The sequence below is a fragment of the Tubulanus polymorphus genome, chromosome 7 (assembly GCF_964204645.1).
Source record: "Tubulanus polymorphus chromosome 7, tnTubPoly1.2, whole genome shotgun sequence".
Taxonomy (NCBI): Eukaryota; Metazoa; Nemertea; class Palaeonemertea; order Tubulaniformes; family Tubulanidae; genus Tubulanus; species Tubulanus polymorphus.
The window spans coordinates 10,079,839-10,094,957 of record NC_134031.1 but is presented as its reverse complement, the minus strand read 5'-3'; the positions used below and the strand labels follow the sequence as shown (position 1 = coordinate 10,094,957).

Genomic DNA, 15,119 nt, shown 5'->3' with positions numbered 1-15,119 from the left:
TGCTGCTTTATTGTATTTCTCTAATGCTAAGTTATGTCTTCTTTGTTCTGCTAATGAACTATTTTTATCAATATGCTTAAATAAATAACCACCACCTGTAATTGCTAAAGCGTTAACGATTGCTGATCCTATAATAGTTATAATTGCAGATGCCATTTATTTAGTAAAAAATTATGCATTTATATAGGAGGAATATATTTTTGTTTTTCTAAATAATCAATTTTTAAATTAGATAAAGTTACTGCTAATGTTAATTTTAAAATATCATTGATATCAAATTTATCAACATTACTACTTCCCATTTTAAATACCATTGTATAACCAACAGTTCCCACTGATAATAATGCTCCATTATATAAACCAGTTATTATCCACTACTGATCCGCTATTTATTTAGAAAAAAATTACTATCTTCAAAATATTTTTTTATCTTAGTTATAATTATTTCAATATTTATAATATTGTTAGTTTCATCTTCGTATATTTCAGTTATTATTTTTTTAATATCATTAATGATAAAATCTTCGTCTAATCCATAAAATCTTAAAGACTCTAATTAAATCAGTAATCTTTTCTACGTTAAAAGTTTCTTTATTTATTTGTTGTTTCATATTCAAATGTTGTTTCATTAGAAAATGCAATATTTTTGATATGTGTAATTACATCATTAATGTCAAATTTCATTTCTTTCTCAAGTTTAAAATCAAATCCAAAACATATACTCGGTCCTACTGTTATATTCATTTATATATCAAACAAATTACTATCTACATCTTATAACTAATTCATATGTCACAGGAAAGTTATTTAAATCAATTAAGTAACCATTATGATATCTTATTTCTAATTTAAAATTATTAAATTTGGAAATACAAGGTTTGAAATCACATTCAGTTAAATTATAATTTATTTGTGTTCCAAATTGTTTAACATTCTTCAGTGGTAAAATATTGAATAAACTAGAATTACAAATTGTATCTTTAGTTGCTTCAAATGTCTTTGTAGGATCAATTGAATTGCAATAAATATAAAAGTGTGTAAAGGGTATTATATTTGTGTTACCTTTTTCATAGCTTCCTATTGAAAAAAATATCAAATGGAGGTAAACCTAACAGTTTAGCTATAGGTTTTCCAACCTTGAAAAGATATTTATTTGAGTTATCTAACTTTATTTTCATTTTATTAGAACTATTACCCTTTAGAAATTGTATATTAAATCCAGCACACCTAAAAAAAGCTGGGCTCTTCTATTAATTTCTTTTGTTAATGTTTCTAAATTATATAATCCTGGTTTTAGATAAATACGAAACCATTTATCAATTTTTTTATTTAAAATTATAAAGGAACTATGTTCTAGACTTTTATCCGATATATTGTAAAATGAGTTACATAAACTTATATTAACTAATTTTAGATCAACACAATTTTTAAATTCTCTATCTAATTGTTCTTGTAAATTATGAGATTTATAATTTGTTATCAACAAATATTCTATATTCTTTAATTTCAACCATTATTTATAACACAAAAAAATTACCTCGAACCATTAAAAATTAATTTTAATAAAAAATTTTCCTAAATAAATGGATGAGAAGATAGGATAAATTTGTGGTGAACTTCAAAGAAAAAGTAATATGATTCGACGTATGAAAAATCGTGATAAAAATTACAAACCCCCTAGAATAAACTGCCCAAATTGTGATAAATTATTCTCAAGAAATTATGTTAAAAAGCATTCAGAGAAGTGTAAAATTGATGACTCAACGGCTAATGTTGATAGTAACGAAAGTAATAATAATTCTGTTGAAACTGAACCTGAAATTATTTGGAAAAGACCTACTCTATTTTATGATAAAAATAATATAAAATTTCATTTCTGTGAGCCTTGTCGAATAAGATATAACCCTGAAAATAAAGAAGATTGGGAGAATCATCAATTTCGTAAAGCACATATAGATAAAATTTCTAATAAATTTGAAACAGAATTCAATGAAAGAAAAAATAAAATACGAGAAAACATTACCAGATAACAAAGAAACACTTGAAAAGTTAGAAAAACAATATGATGAATAAGTACGAAAATCATATTATTGTAAATATTGTAAATTGATTATTACAAAAAGTAATTCAAATCTACATAATAAAACAATAAAACATAAAGAAAACGTAAGAAGATACCAAGAACTTAATGAAGATCTATTACCAAGATATGATAGAAAAAAATGCCCACAATGTATTTATAGGTATTTAATACAAGAAGATTCTGTGATATTTTGTAATGAATGTGGATGGCAAAGAAATTTATGGGGTGATGAAAAAACTAGAGATATTCTTATAGAACCAAAATTAAAATATCTAGATGAAATTTTTAAGATATTTTCTATGGAAGATCATACACCAGAATATAAGCAATGGCTTGAAAAAATGAAAATGATAGAAAATAAAAATGGTGAAATAACTAAGAAAGATATAATAAAAACAATTATTCCATCAACATGTAACACAAAAGAAAAGAAAATGTATTTAAATTTAAAAACCTAAATTAACAAAAGAAGATATGGAAAATATAAAAGAAACATTCACAAACATTATTAATTATGAATTCTTTTTAAATAAGATTGTAAATTTTTTAAACATCGATATTATAATTCCATTTGATGAATTAACAAACAAAAAGAAACAAAGAGAGCGAGATGAAATGTGGAATAATATAGAATTGTTTAAATGAGAAAAATGAAATGTAAGAACCTAAACAATTAAATGAATATGAAGAAACCAATAGTGATTTCGAGTATGATGATATTGATTTTCTGTTTTAATGGCCATACGGTAATGTTTTTATTCCATCACCCAAAATATATCTTTTATCGTCGAATGGATCTGGTTTTTCAACTTCATTAATGTACAACTTCTGATCTTAAACAATTCATTTTATGTTTCATTACAATTGAATTATATAAACACTTTATATAATCTTGAAATTCTATATGTTTATCAACCACATGCTTTGTTATTCCTTTTAACTTTTTAGCTTCATGATCTTTTGTTCTATAACTCTACATTTTACTTCTTATCCCAACAAATTCAATCATTTCATCACCCCCTAATTCATCTTTAAATTTACCAGGAATTTTTTTTATTATCATTGCTAAATAATTCATGATCTTTTGGATAATTGCTAAAATTAAAATGATGTTTTAATGTTTTTAATTTAAGTCTTTTGTTATGTCATTTGTCTTGAGTATGTATGCATCTGTATTGACTGCTATTAATGGGAACCCAGAATTGAATGTTCCATCTTCAGTTGATAAATCATAAACATAATCTGTTTGGTTATATAACTTCTTCTGTTAATTCTTTTTCTACTTGCCTTAAATTAAAACAATTTGGTTTAGATTTAATTAATTCAATATTAATCAAATGAATAAAAACGTTTTTCACAGTAACAACAATGGGTTGCATAATTAAAATAAATTTTATCTTTTGTCATAACTATTCTTTTATTTTTGTTTAATAATTTTGCAAAATTATTTTCTATTTCAATTATTTTATTACAAAATTCATTTACTACATCTTCACCTCTAAAAGAAATATATTGACTTTCATATAATTCAGGATAATTTGATTTTAGATAAATTCTATAAGCAGCAGCTCTTTGATGAACTTTTTTAATTGTATTTATAATTGGTGGGTCTTGAATTATGTCTTCATTTAATTCATTTCCTTTGTCCATTGATTTTAGAAATTGCTTTTTGTTATATGTTTCTTTTCTATCTTGATCAGTTAATTCTTTATTCAACGATTCAAAATCCCCATAAATTACAAATGGTACTATATTTTTAAATTTATGATTGATAAATTTCAACTTACAATCTTTTTTTGTTGGCATTATTAATTTGCAAAAGTCTTCATTATCACATAATTCTTTATGTTTTAATAATGCATTCTCAGTCATAAATTTCGACAAACATTTTCTACATAGATAAATCTTATTATGGTGATCACTTTCTGTCCTAAAGAATAAATCTATTTGTTTTAACCACATAAAATGTTCATTTTCATCTTCTTTGTAATATAACAAATCTATAACGTTTTCATCATCATAATATTCTGTTAAATAGAAATCTTTTAATGTATAATCTTTAATATTTTCACCTTTTGTATCTGGTAATTGCATTAATTCGAATACATTTATTTTTGAATTATTCACTTTTTCTATTTTAGGAATCATTTTTATAGTTACTGGATATTGATCAATTTTGTATAATGTTTCATATTTTCGATAATCTGTTAATCTAAAACGATGCGTAATATCTTCTGTTGGGTGTAAACAACTAATAATTAACCATAGAAAACACTTATTATCTTCATTTTGAACATTTATTACTGCTTTTGTTGTAAATGGTAATTTAACATAACTTGATGCTTTAATATCCTTTTCTGTTGTGAAGTTTGAATCATTTTAAACATTATATTACTTTTTGATGTTTTATTTCTTTTTGTATTATTAACATTTAAATCTAAAAATATAATTTCATTCAATGTTAAACCAGAACCCTCAAAATATCTTCCCTCAATATGACGTTAAAATTCATTAAATATTTTTTTTAACTTCTCTTTTATTTGTGTTTTTGAAATTATTTCTTCAGAATGTGTTTGAATATTATAATCCATTTTTTCTTCTGATTTTATAAAACTTACTTTTCCAGAAATACTAATTTTTGGATATTCAACATCTGTAACAAAGTCCATTATTTTTTCCATTATTTCAATAAATTTACTTGAATCTTCTATCGTTGTACCTTTAATAAATCTTAATATAGTAGCTGCAGGACCAATTTTTCTACGTAATCTTTCTAAAATTTTAATTGTATCTTTTAATTCTAGTGAATCGATATAATTTCTAACACTTTCCATATAAGGTTTATTTGAAATAGATTTAGTTTTTGAAGCTGGTTTTTTACTTGTTGAGGTTTATCATCAAAATATTCTGTGCCTAAAATATTTTTATTTAAATTTTGTTTGTGTTATTGTGATTCCAGACGTTTTTTTATAATTCCTTTTTACTATAAATTCATTACAAACATTACATTTTATTTCATCCACATTCATATTTTCTAATCGTTCTTTTCATTCATTGGAATTTTCTGGAGTTTAAATCTATAACAGTTTTTTATGATTTGCAGATTTTTCATGATGAGATTTATTAGATTTATCAATGTATTTTTTACAACATATACAATAATATTGATTTTCATTAACATCAATTTTTTCTGTATGTTGTTCACTCTCTCCCATTTATTATAGGAAAAAATTATCTTTATCTTTTTTGGAAAAAGAAATTTCTTTTGGTGATGAGTGTGTGTCGTAATTTCGTACTCTGGTCTGAACGCCTGATATTCCAATTACTGATCCGTTGAGAAATTGATGGAGGTGGAATGTTTGCTGTGTCTGGCATTATGTTTCGGCGTCTTTGTTATGTGCTGCCATCTGGTATTGCCAATATAAACTACAGTAAAAAAAAATGACCAGTTCGTGCTGCCATCTAGATTTGAAACAAGGCTGTTGAAGAAATCATGATGGGCACTTCGAGCTTAGTGGCTATGTTGCAGTTAAGCTGCAAGTTCAGTAATTAACAGAAATTTTCATCAAAAGTCCCGCTTTTTTCATAATCCCTGGTTCTCATCCCTGGTAGTAATGTATTAAGAAGCGTTATGATTTAATGGAGGAGAGAAATGTAGCGATATTAGCGAATGTTCGATACTCTACCAAACTCTGGATCTGGACCACTAGATGGTTTCAACATGTCAACCATCGTACCAGGTAAACGATTTGCCCAACATCCTGGACCTCGTTTTAACCAGTCAAGACATTGTATACATGCCTGGGATCGGTTAGATATGATTTTATCTGTCAACTTCGGTAGTGCCCACCTACAATGAAATGCTGCTACCATAAAGGAAACTACAAAGCCATGAACAATTCCCTACTGAATACCCATTGGACGCCCATTTCAGCTAACCAAACCTTCCAACAAAGATGGGTTGCATTCAAGAACAAAATAGACAACGGAGTTCAGACACAGGTACCAACAAAAAAATTCATCTTTGACGACCATGTCCATGCCAAGTAGTGCGCCAGCGACAACACCATCACAATGTTCCATCCACAGTTCCACCCTAACTGATGTGGATGGGATGAAGAATCTGATATCATGACAGTCCCTGAAACAATTCATGTGCATTGAAGCCGTTACACACATAGTTGCTGAGGCAAGTTTAAGGCCCACTCCTATTATCATGCGGTGCTTGAATCAGTGTATGCACCACAGTGCAATAAATGGCGCCTGTCACGATGTTAATTAAAAATCCATCACTAGATCCGAATGTGTGGATAATTTGGATCGGTTTTATTTGGATTTTCACTAATATCGGTCTTAAATTCCAGGAAGTTCTTTCTATTCAAATGCGAGCAAATAATTCGGATATCATACCATTTGGACAAAATTTATCAGTCCAATGTGATATGAGTGCTATGGTAAAATCCGTACTCCAAATAATCAAAATGGCATACGTGTCACATATGGTAACTAGCTTGAAGATTAGCTCATTTCTTAAAAAGTTGCTGTAGTTGACAGTGAATTTGGAATAACATGGGCAGTGAATGGCACAATGAACCCTGAATTGTGCGCCACTGTGGTAAACACTAACGGCAAGCGCGCATATCCTAAATCTTTAGAATAAGCAGTAGGCCTATAATGAATTCATTATAATTGCTCAAACTGTTGGGTACATTTACTGACATTAAATCTTGATACTGGATTAAACGTACACCATGTAAATTGAGGAATGTCTATATTAAGAATTTTGTTACCTTTGTAAATCCACCTTTAGGCTGACGGGAGGTCATGAAACTGATACACATTGTGTCTATTATCATTGCACATATCACTGCAATATATGAATAACAATTATAACAATTTAAATAATACTATTGTGGTCAATGGTAAATAATCAAGGGATTTGTGTAATTGTGTTGCTCAATTTATCAGATGTTTGAATCCTGAACTAAGTATTTCTAAGAAGCACCTGCATACCTGATTGATCTGATGCATGATAAAAATACAGAAATTCGTAAAGTCTGTGATAATACTTTGGACATAATTGCGGTAAGTGATTGTTGGCACTCTACAAAACAATTATTTTTATCACATAGGGTTTGTGGGTGACAATCTTGTCATGAAAATTTGTGATCCAATTTGTCTAAAATTGTTGCAATTGTGGTCAGGCGAACGATGCATACTGCTTTTCATTTCCTATTTACTGAACTATTTCTACATGGCCAATTTATGACCTACTTTCGACACAGGAACTTCCTGTTTACATGATAAACCATTTGAGATAATTTCTCTAAAAACTCTCACTGTTTTTAGGAACCTACCATTGAAGATGGCCGACTTAGCCTTTGACATGTGAACTGCCAGTGAATGTGATAACTCAAAAACCATTAGAGAAAATTTCATTAAATTTAAATAGTATATTCATGATAATATGAAGAGGACCCTTATCGTTTTAGGGAATTTTCCTATTTGAAATCGCCTACTTATGACCAACTTAAAGGTCAAAATGGCATATTTTGAACTTCATGATAACTGAAAAACTGTTTTAGATAATTTCATACAATTTTAATGGTATGTGTTTGATAGTATGATGAAAAACCTTATTGCTTTGGGGATTCCTCTGTTCGAAGTCAACTTTTCACCTTTTGACACGGGAACTTCCTGTATACACAATAACTAAAAAACCGTTTGAGACAATTTCATGAAATTTCTATGGTATATGTATGATATTATGAAAAAGTGCATTTGGACACAACTATGTTTATTTTGTACCAGGGTTAATAGAACAAAAATCCCTTGATCATTTTAAGCCAACTGCTTGCTCAGCCCCAGTGGGTCAACCATCTGTTCATCAGTCCATGCATTGACGAATTTAGTCCATCCATTGGCGGAAATTAGGAATTTTGAAGCCTTGTGGGTGGATTTTCCTGATATTTGGTTTATATATGTAAGCAAACATCTGCAGCTCAAAAGCAGGTCTGATCAGAATCAAAATAGCCAACAAGTGGCCATTTACCGTTCGCAGGAATCAGCACTTTAAATATAACCCACAGAATGCATCATTTGCTGTTTTATGAACAGCTGACAGGCTGGACATAGTGCCCCTCATTTTTAGGCCAGCCATAGGCTGAGCCTATTGCTATACAAATGGAGCAAATTTTAATGACATGGTTTCCAGAGTAAAGGCCCATTGACTGTGCAACTGAGCATATATTCAAACAAATCATTCATTAGAGCATTATCCATTCTCCAACCCCTATGAAGCTATATGGAAAGGCTGAATCCACTTGAGAACAATAAGCAATTAACGATATCGGGTACTTTTCCAGTAGTATACATTTCAAATCAGTCACTCTGAAATAGTATTCCTTTCAATTCGGTCGGTTTTCTATAGTGGCTGTTTCGAAGAGTCTACTATTGAAAAGTGACCATTTTAAAACATCTGGTTTCGATAGTGCACAATAGCAGTAGAGGTGACTGTAAAACCACCCGCCTGATAACAGTGGCTTTGTGATAGTAACTCCTACCATAACAGCTACTCTCAAAACACATCGTTCCTAAAAGTCAACTATTGAAAAGTGACCATTTTGAGATCGCTTGCCAGTTTCCCTGTTATAAATACACTGCAGCAACATATGCTTCAGATTTGCAGTGAAATGTGACAATATAAACATACTCAGAAACTACAGTGAAAACTCTACTCACTGACACGCTATAGTTTTGGGTATAGTTCTATTTAGAGTTACTCAGTTAAGATCTGAAGATATCGAAGATACTCTTTGAGTATGTGAAATGTAATGAGTGATTCCCAACTCTAACCAATAAAAGTCGAGATTGGAGTTAAATTTTTTTACAAATCGTCCATAGTTATGTAGTTTTAAGATAAATCTAAATTTCCTTTTTTTTCATGGCGATATATTTCAATGAAGAATTCAATTCTAACAAATGAAGCTATTTCAAAGCATAGGTCTGCATTTATTTTTGATTTAAATTTTTGAATTAAAAGCGCAATCATACATTCAGGCTAACCTCTCATTATTGAAATGGTAGTTTATTTTCAGCGATTATTTTGCATCTTAAATACAATGTGCATTTCGGAGTGTTCGAATTTACTATATATATATATATATATATATATATATATATATATATATATATATATATATATATATATATATATATCCACGTGGATTTTAAACATTCTGAAGAAATCATCTAAATTGAGCCCATATTTGATCGAATTTAATGGCAATAAGAAACTTTGTATGGTATTCAAGATTTCATTTGGATTACAGTAACGGCCTTTGGTGATCGTCTCCGGGGTCATGAATGAAGAAATCCCGTAATAGATTTTTAGCCCACTTAGTCCCAGCGGGCTATTGCGTTCACTTTTCGTCCGTCGTTCGTCCGTCAGTGCGTAGACGGAATCCAGTTATTTTGGGAAGTTTTGAAGACGCTTCAATGTAACTATATATAACACATGTATCTACCCTACACACATCTTCAGCCCAAAAATTGGCCCTGTCAAAATCAAGATGGCCGACTGGCAGCCATTGTTGTTCGCCAAAATCAGCACTTTTTACACATTTTTGAACTTTTTGAGGGAAATTTGGAAGACACTTCGATCAGTTACCTTGATCTTTTGGATATATGTGAATCCCCCCAGTGCCCATCAGCATAACAAATATTGGGTCGATCGGACTCAAGATGGTCGTCCTATGACCTTTTTAGTGCCCAAAAATGTCAATTTCTGAGTCCTGTTGCTTCCTACTGGTTTACCATTTCTCATTGCAATTTGTGATGGGTATTCTTTGGAAAAGGGTGTTTTATACCTGGGACAAGTATTTTTGATCAGCCAATTATGACGCAATTGGCGGCCATCTTGGGGTCATCAGTACGCATTCATAGGTGGGAAAAAGTTTTTCCACATTATATTGATACCTAAGCGTTTTTTATTCCCACTATCAATTAGAAAGTTATAGCTCATAATGTGTTCTATGATCGTGGTGAGTTTCAAGGTCATTGGTTTTTGTATATGGCCACCAGGGGGCGTTGAATAATACAATATCTTAGTATTTCTATATTATATTCGTGCCAATGCATATTTTGTAACAACAATCAATTTAAGGACATTAGTTATTCTATATGGTCACCAGGGGCGTTGAATAGTAGATTAACTTAGTATTTCCTTATTATATTGATACCTAGGCATATTTTGTAACCATGATCAATTGCAAAAATGTAGTTCATGACATGTTCTATGATTATGGTGAGTTTCAAGGTCATTGGGTTTTGAATATGGTCACCAGGGGGCATTGAATAATATAATAACTTAGTATTTCCATATTAAATTGGTAACGAGGCATATTTTGTTATGACAATCAATTACAAAATTGTAGCTGCTGACATGTTCTATGATTGTGGTTAGTTTCAAGGTCATTGGTTTTTGTATTTGGTCACCAGGGGGCGTTGAATATTGAAACTGTTAGATTGTTGAGCATTTGAAACCTCTTCCCAAGTGGGCATGGTGTCCCTGGACCCCTAGTTGAATATGATAAAATTTGTTGAGGTGAAACCACAACGTTTCGACTGTTGACTAACAGCTATCATCAGGTGGAATGTAGGCATTCCTAGTGAGAAGGGTTTTTAGTCAGATGGCTGTCAGTCAACAGCCAAAACGGAGTGGTTTAACTTTGATAAATTTCATGATTTAACTTTGATAAATTTCATTTATTTACAGTTAACGGATTAGAGTATTTTATTCTACTTCTTCGGGTCTTGTAGTCGTTCAGGTCGAAAATTATTCACTTTTCGGCACGGAAGCAATTTACAACCATGTTGGTTGCTATGATAGGGATTCCCTGTATATCTGCACCTTAAATCGGTACCTCTGTTGGTTCTAGCCCGCATTCGCTTCCAAATTCAAGTATTGGTAACGTTATTCTTACTCTGAATGCACTTCTGTCGTCGAATATGGTGCCACATATTAGTAGTTATTATTTTACGCCAATTTGTGAAAAAGAGGTTAGTTGGAAAAACTGATAATTATCTTATAATTCAGCGATTCATTGGTTCATCGATTCAGCGAAGTTCAAACATTGTACATTTTGGCGTATTATTTTATTGGCAGCTTGAAATAAAGTCAAGTAGAGATATTGCGGTGCTAAGTTTATTACTACTAAGAGGTAAAACTTTTGGATTGTGGTCTTTTGGTGGCCAATGCAGTTTGTTCATTTGTTCATCAAACACTGTCTAGTTAGCCAGTGTAAGTGACCTGCTGACTGATAGCTGCTGCTGGGTTTTTGGTTTACCTATGTTATGGCTGTTGATTGGCAGTTTGCCAAGAGTACGTTAAATCGCGGCACAAAATTTAATGGTAATACTTATGGATTGTCTTTTAATCGTGAAGCAAGTAGAATTGATGCGCGGAGGTCAGGCCGGTAAGCTTCGAACGGATGATACAATATTTTTCTTGTGTTGACCTATATTTGAGTTTCCGACGTAAAAACAGAAAATTCTCGGAATTTCCGGGAATTTCGGCACCTCTGACGTAATTTTGGGAGTCACAAAATGGCGAGCGATTCATTTTATATTCGTGCCGAGCTTAGTTTGCTGTTAGTTTGTTCTGTTGTGAGGATTATAATAGAGTCAGCTTTCTAATTTAGTATCTCGAACTTAATAAGTGTAGCAATTTCTATAGTCCTAGCCCTGCTTTGTCTTGTCATTGTCTTATTTTGACCGACTCGTACAAAATACATTCTTTCTTTGAAAGAGTGATATACGATGGCGCAAGTCCCAGACCTGGCGTTTTTGGAGAGAGGCAGTCGACAAATGTTTGGCATCGTTTTTGTTGAAATGAGAGTTAATTGGTTCCACACAGTTGTGTGCGCTTTTTCATTTGCTATTGCCGTAGGCTAATTAGTGTGCTTGCCGATGTTTTTGCTGTATATTGGCATCCTTCGCCTAACAGCGCATACACGTTAAAATTCGTGCACTACGTAAATCAGCTGGTATGTAATCCATATACCGTATTTTCCGGCCAATAAGCCGATTTTCTAGCCTCAGATTTTTACCCAAATTATCGTGATAGGCTTATGGGGCGGATACGATCTGACATAAAAAATCGCTTTACGATCTATGCCACTCTAATGCTCTCAATGATCGTCAAAATCAAGAAAAGTGGTCGATATTTATTTGAGGTCATTATTTACTACCAATTATAATCTATTTTGAACTATTTTATTTTTACTTTGATTGTTCCATCACTGCACAGTGGCAATGGTATACATTTATATAACGCGCGAGTTCATCGTACTACCACGTGTCAGTTCATACATTAGTATATATGCAAATCAGCAGTGAGCCGCGTACTGCGTGCATGGCTGTGTGTATAGTAAACAGCTGAGTGAGTCTATATATAGCACAGTCACTCGGCATAGTATACACAGCACTCTCACACACTGTCAGCCTCTTAAATCGTCAATTAAGACGAACTTATTGACAAATCAGTGAATTAAAATCTCTGATGATGGGCCTCGGCTTATTTTGCGAAGCTTTATGAAATCCATGTATTTTAGGCTAAAAAACTGCCCTCGGCTTATTGGCCGGAAAATACGGTATCTAACGTACGTACATACACACTGCAGTGCATGGAAAAGTGTATGTATACTCTGTTTTCACGTATAACCGTGCGTTGCACTACTGCGCTCTCCTAGCGGGTATTATAAATACTGTCATACGCTGTCTGTTCCTAATTAAGAAGTTTTTAATTGAAATAAGCTTTATTAGGAACGCTTTATTGTCGTGGATAATCATTTGAACTATTTCTGTGGCAACTATAAATAACTGTGTCCCTCTTTTAATTTCGTTAGATACTTTGTCGATGGATACTTACATTAATATTTTAAGGTAACCTTAAAATATTATATAACTTAGTCAAGGTCTGGTAAAATCGCTCCTTGACGTAAAACCATAACAATAATGTATATTTACTCCACTTAATTCGACATACTCAAAAGGTTTTTAGATCTTCTAGAACGGCCAATAAAGTTTTGACATTTTCTGTTTTTGAACTAAATTTTGATCTATTTTCAGATAATATTCAGTTTGGAATGTTCGAGCTTGAAATTTTTTAGAGACCTCAAAATTGCAGGAGACTCCCGTATGATAAAATATTCAATGCTTATTTGTTCTAAAAATTTATTATATGGCAATTTCAGAACGTCAATTAATCATTGTTTGTCACTTTCTGATGAGTTTTTGTGCTGTCTCATCATCTAAAGTCTATCCGGTTATGATCGCGGCATTTCCACTCTCAAAGAGCCAGTATCAACAACAATTTAATTGATACTGACAGCTGTAAGTGGTCAAACTCACCATGAGCATCCCTGACTCCCTGGACCCCAGCTGCTTGTTACTATAGTAACAGGCAAGAGTGAATAAAGAGCAAAACTTTTCGAAGCTTACACTAAGAAAATGAAGAAATTAGCAAGGAAAAATTAGTTTTGAAGTCTAATTGCATTCAAGAGTGAATATTTTCCGAGGATACCAAAGTCAATGTTTACATAAGAAAGTGTCAGAACTAATTTTCAAGTTGAAACATTATATTTGGACGGTGTTTAAGCAAAATAGCAACACAGTACGTACGAATCATGAGATAATAATCAAATCCACAAATAGTCATTTGTTAACATATTTGCGCATGTCTAGCTTTGTAAAGCGCACAAAATAAGAAATTAATCCACGAAATTCCATGCTTAAATACATTTTAAGTAATTCTCTTTGAGAATATACAAGAAAAAACCAAATCTAGAGGAATAAAGAGAAGTGAATGACCAGGATGGGAAAACTTAAGTATTATTCACTCTTGAATGTAGTAGTTGCCTGACCTCAGTTACTTGCAGGGTTGAGCACATAGAAACCACAGGGTTCCAGATCTGCGATGATATGAACTGTTTGATGCACCGCGATCATAACCACTGGGATAGACTTTAGGCCTCTCTGCATTCAAGGCTGGAATGATTGGATAGAGCATTGAACAAAATCTAAACCTATAGGAAAATATTGCCACATTCATCAGGAAGAAAATGAGCTGGTAGGCCTAAAATGAGAATTTTGGAACTGTTCAATTGGCTTAATGGATTTTTGTGTTAAATACAAAGAATTGCCAAAACACAGCCAATATCAAATTTTGTGTCATGCTTCCCAGAGCCCTTATAGTTTTCTGGACATATCTAAACCAAAACTAGCAGCAACAATGCAAGTGGAAATCAAAATGAATACATGTATAATTGTACGTTCTTCTCAATAGTAGAGAGGTAAACCACTTTGTCTGTGGCAAATTATTGATAACCCATATAAATAATTTACTCAACAGAGTAGGAAAGTATATAAAACTGAAATTATAGCCTATCACATTTCTTTCACTTCTTAAGCCAAACAAAGTTTTCTCTATCAAATGAAAAAGCTGATTGCAAAACTACGAGAAAATCTCAACACCGTTCTTTTATACCCTAATCGTGTGATCTTTTATAATAAGTTTGTAATTCATTTCAACCAAACTGTATAATTATTTGATCAGGGAATCACTACTAGCAAGCAATAATGATTCAATATTCATTAACGAACAAGCAGAGAACAGCGTGACAAAGTGAACATAGCATGGATTACTTAAAAATCATTTGTATCAATGTAAACAATAAATTCAAGGTTTATTCTAAGCATTTTTCGGAATATTTTGTGTAGTCTTCATCCAGATAATGAGATAAATAGGACGTAATTAATTTTATGAACATATGATTTCATTTGTATATTCCTCTCTCATATATCCTTATAAACAAACTAAGCCTAGAAGACAAATTTATTCTTTTATATTTTCTACAAAATCAAAGATTAATGAACGCACCATAATGTTTTATAATCGCAAATCTAAAACAAAAATCTTAAAATTCTAAATTCAGGGGCGGAGTTAGACCGTGTGGACCGTGTCGGGCGACACGGT

At 31.6% G+C, this 15,119-nt stretch overlaps 1 protein-coding gene across 2 annotated transcripts in view; it reads left to right on the top strand.

The window, feature by feature from the left end:
• The window catches only part of LOC141909304 (kinesin-associated protein 3-like), a 117,187-nt gene that overhangs the window by 67,137 nt on the left and 34,931 nt on the right, over positions 1 to 15,119 (top strand). For both annotated transcript variants that reach the window (XM_074799709.1, XM_074799708.1), the window contains one exon: positions 7,083 to 7,168. In XM_074799709.1, coding sequence (XP_074655810.1) covers positions 7,083 to 7,168 — 86 coding nt within the window. The remainder of the gene's footprint in view (positions 1 to 7,082; positions 7,169 to 15,119) is intronic.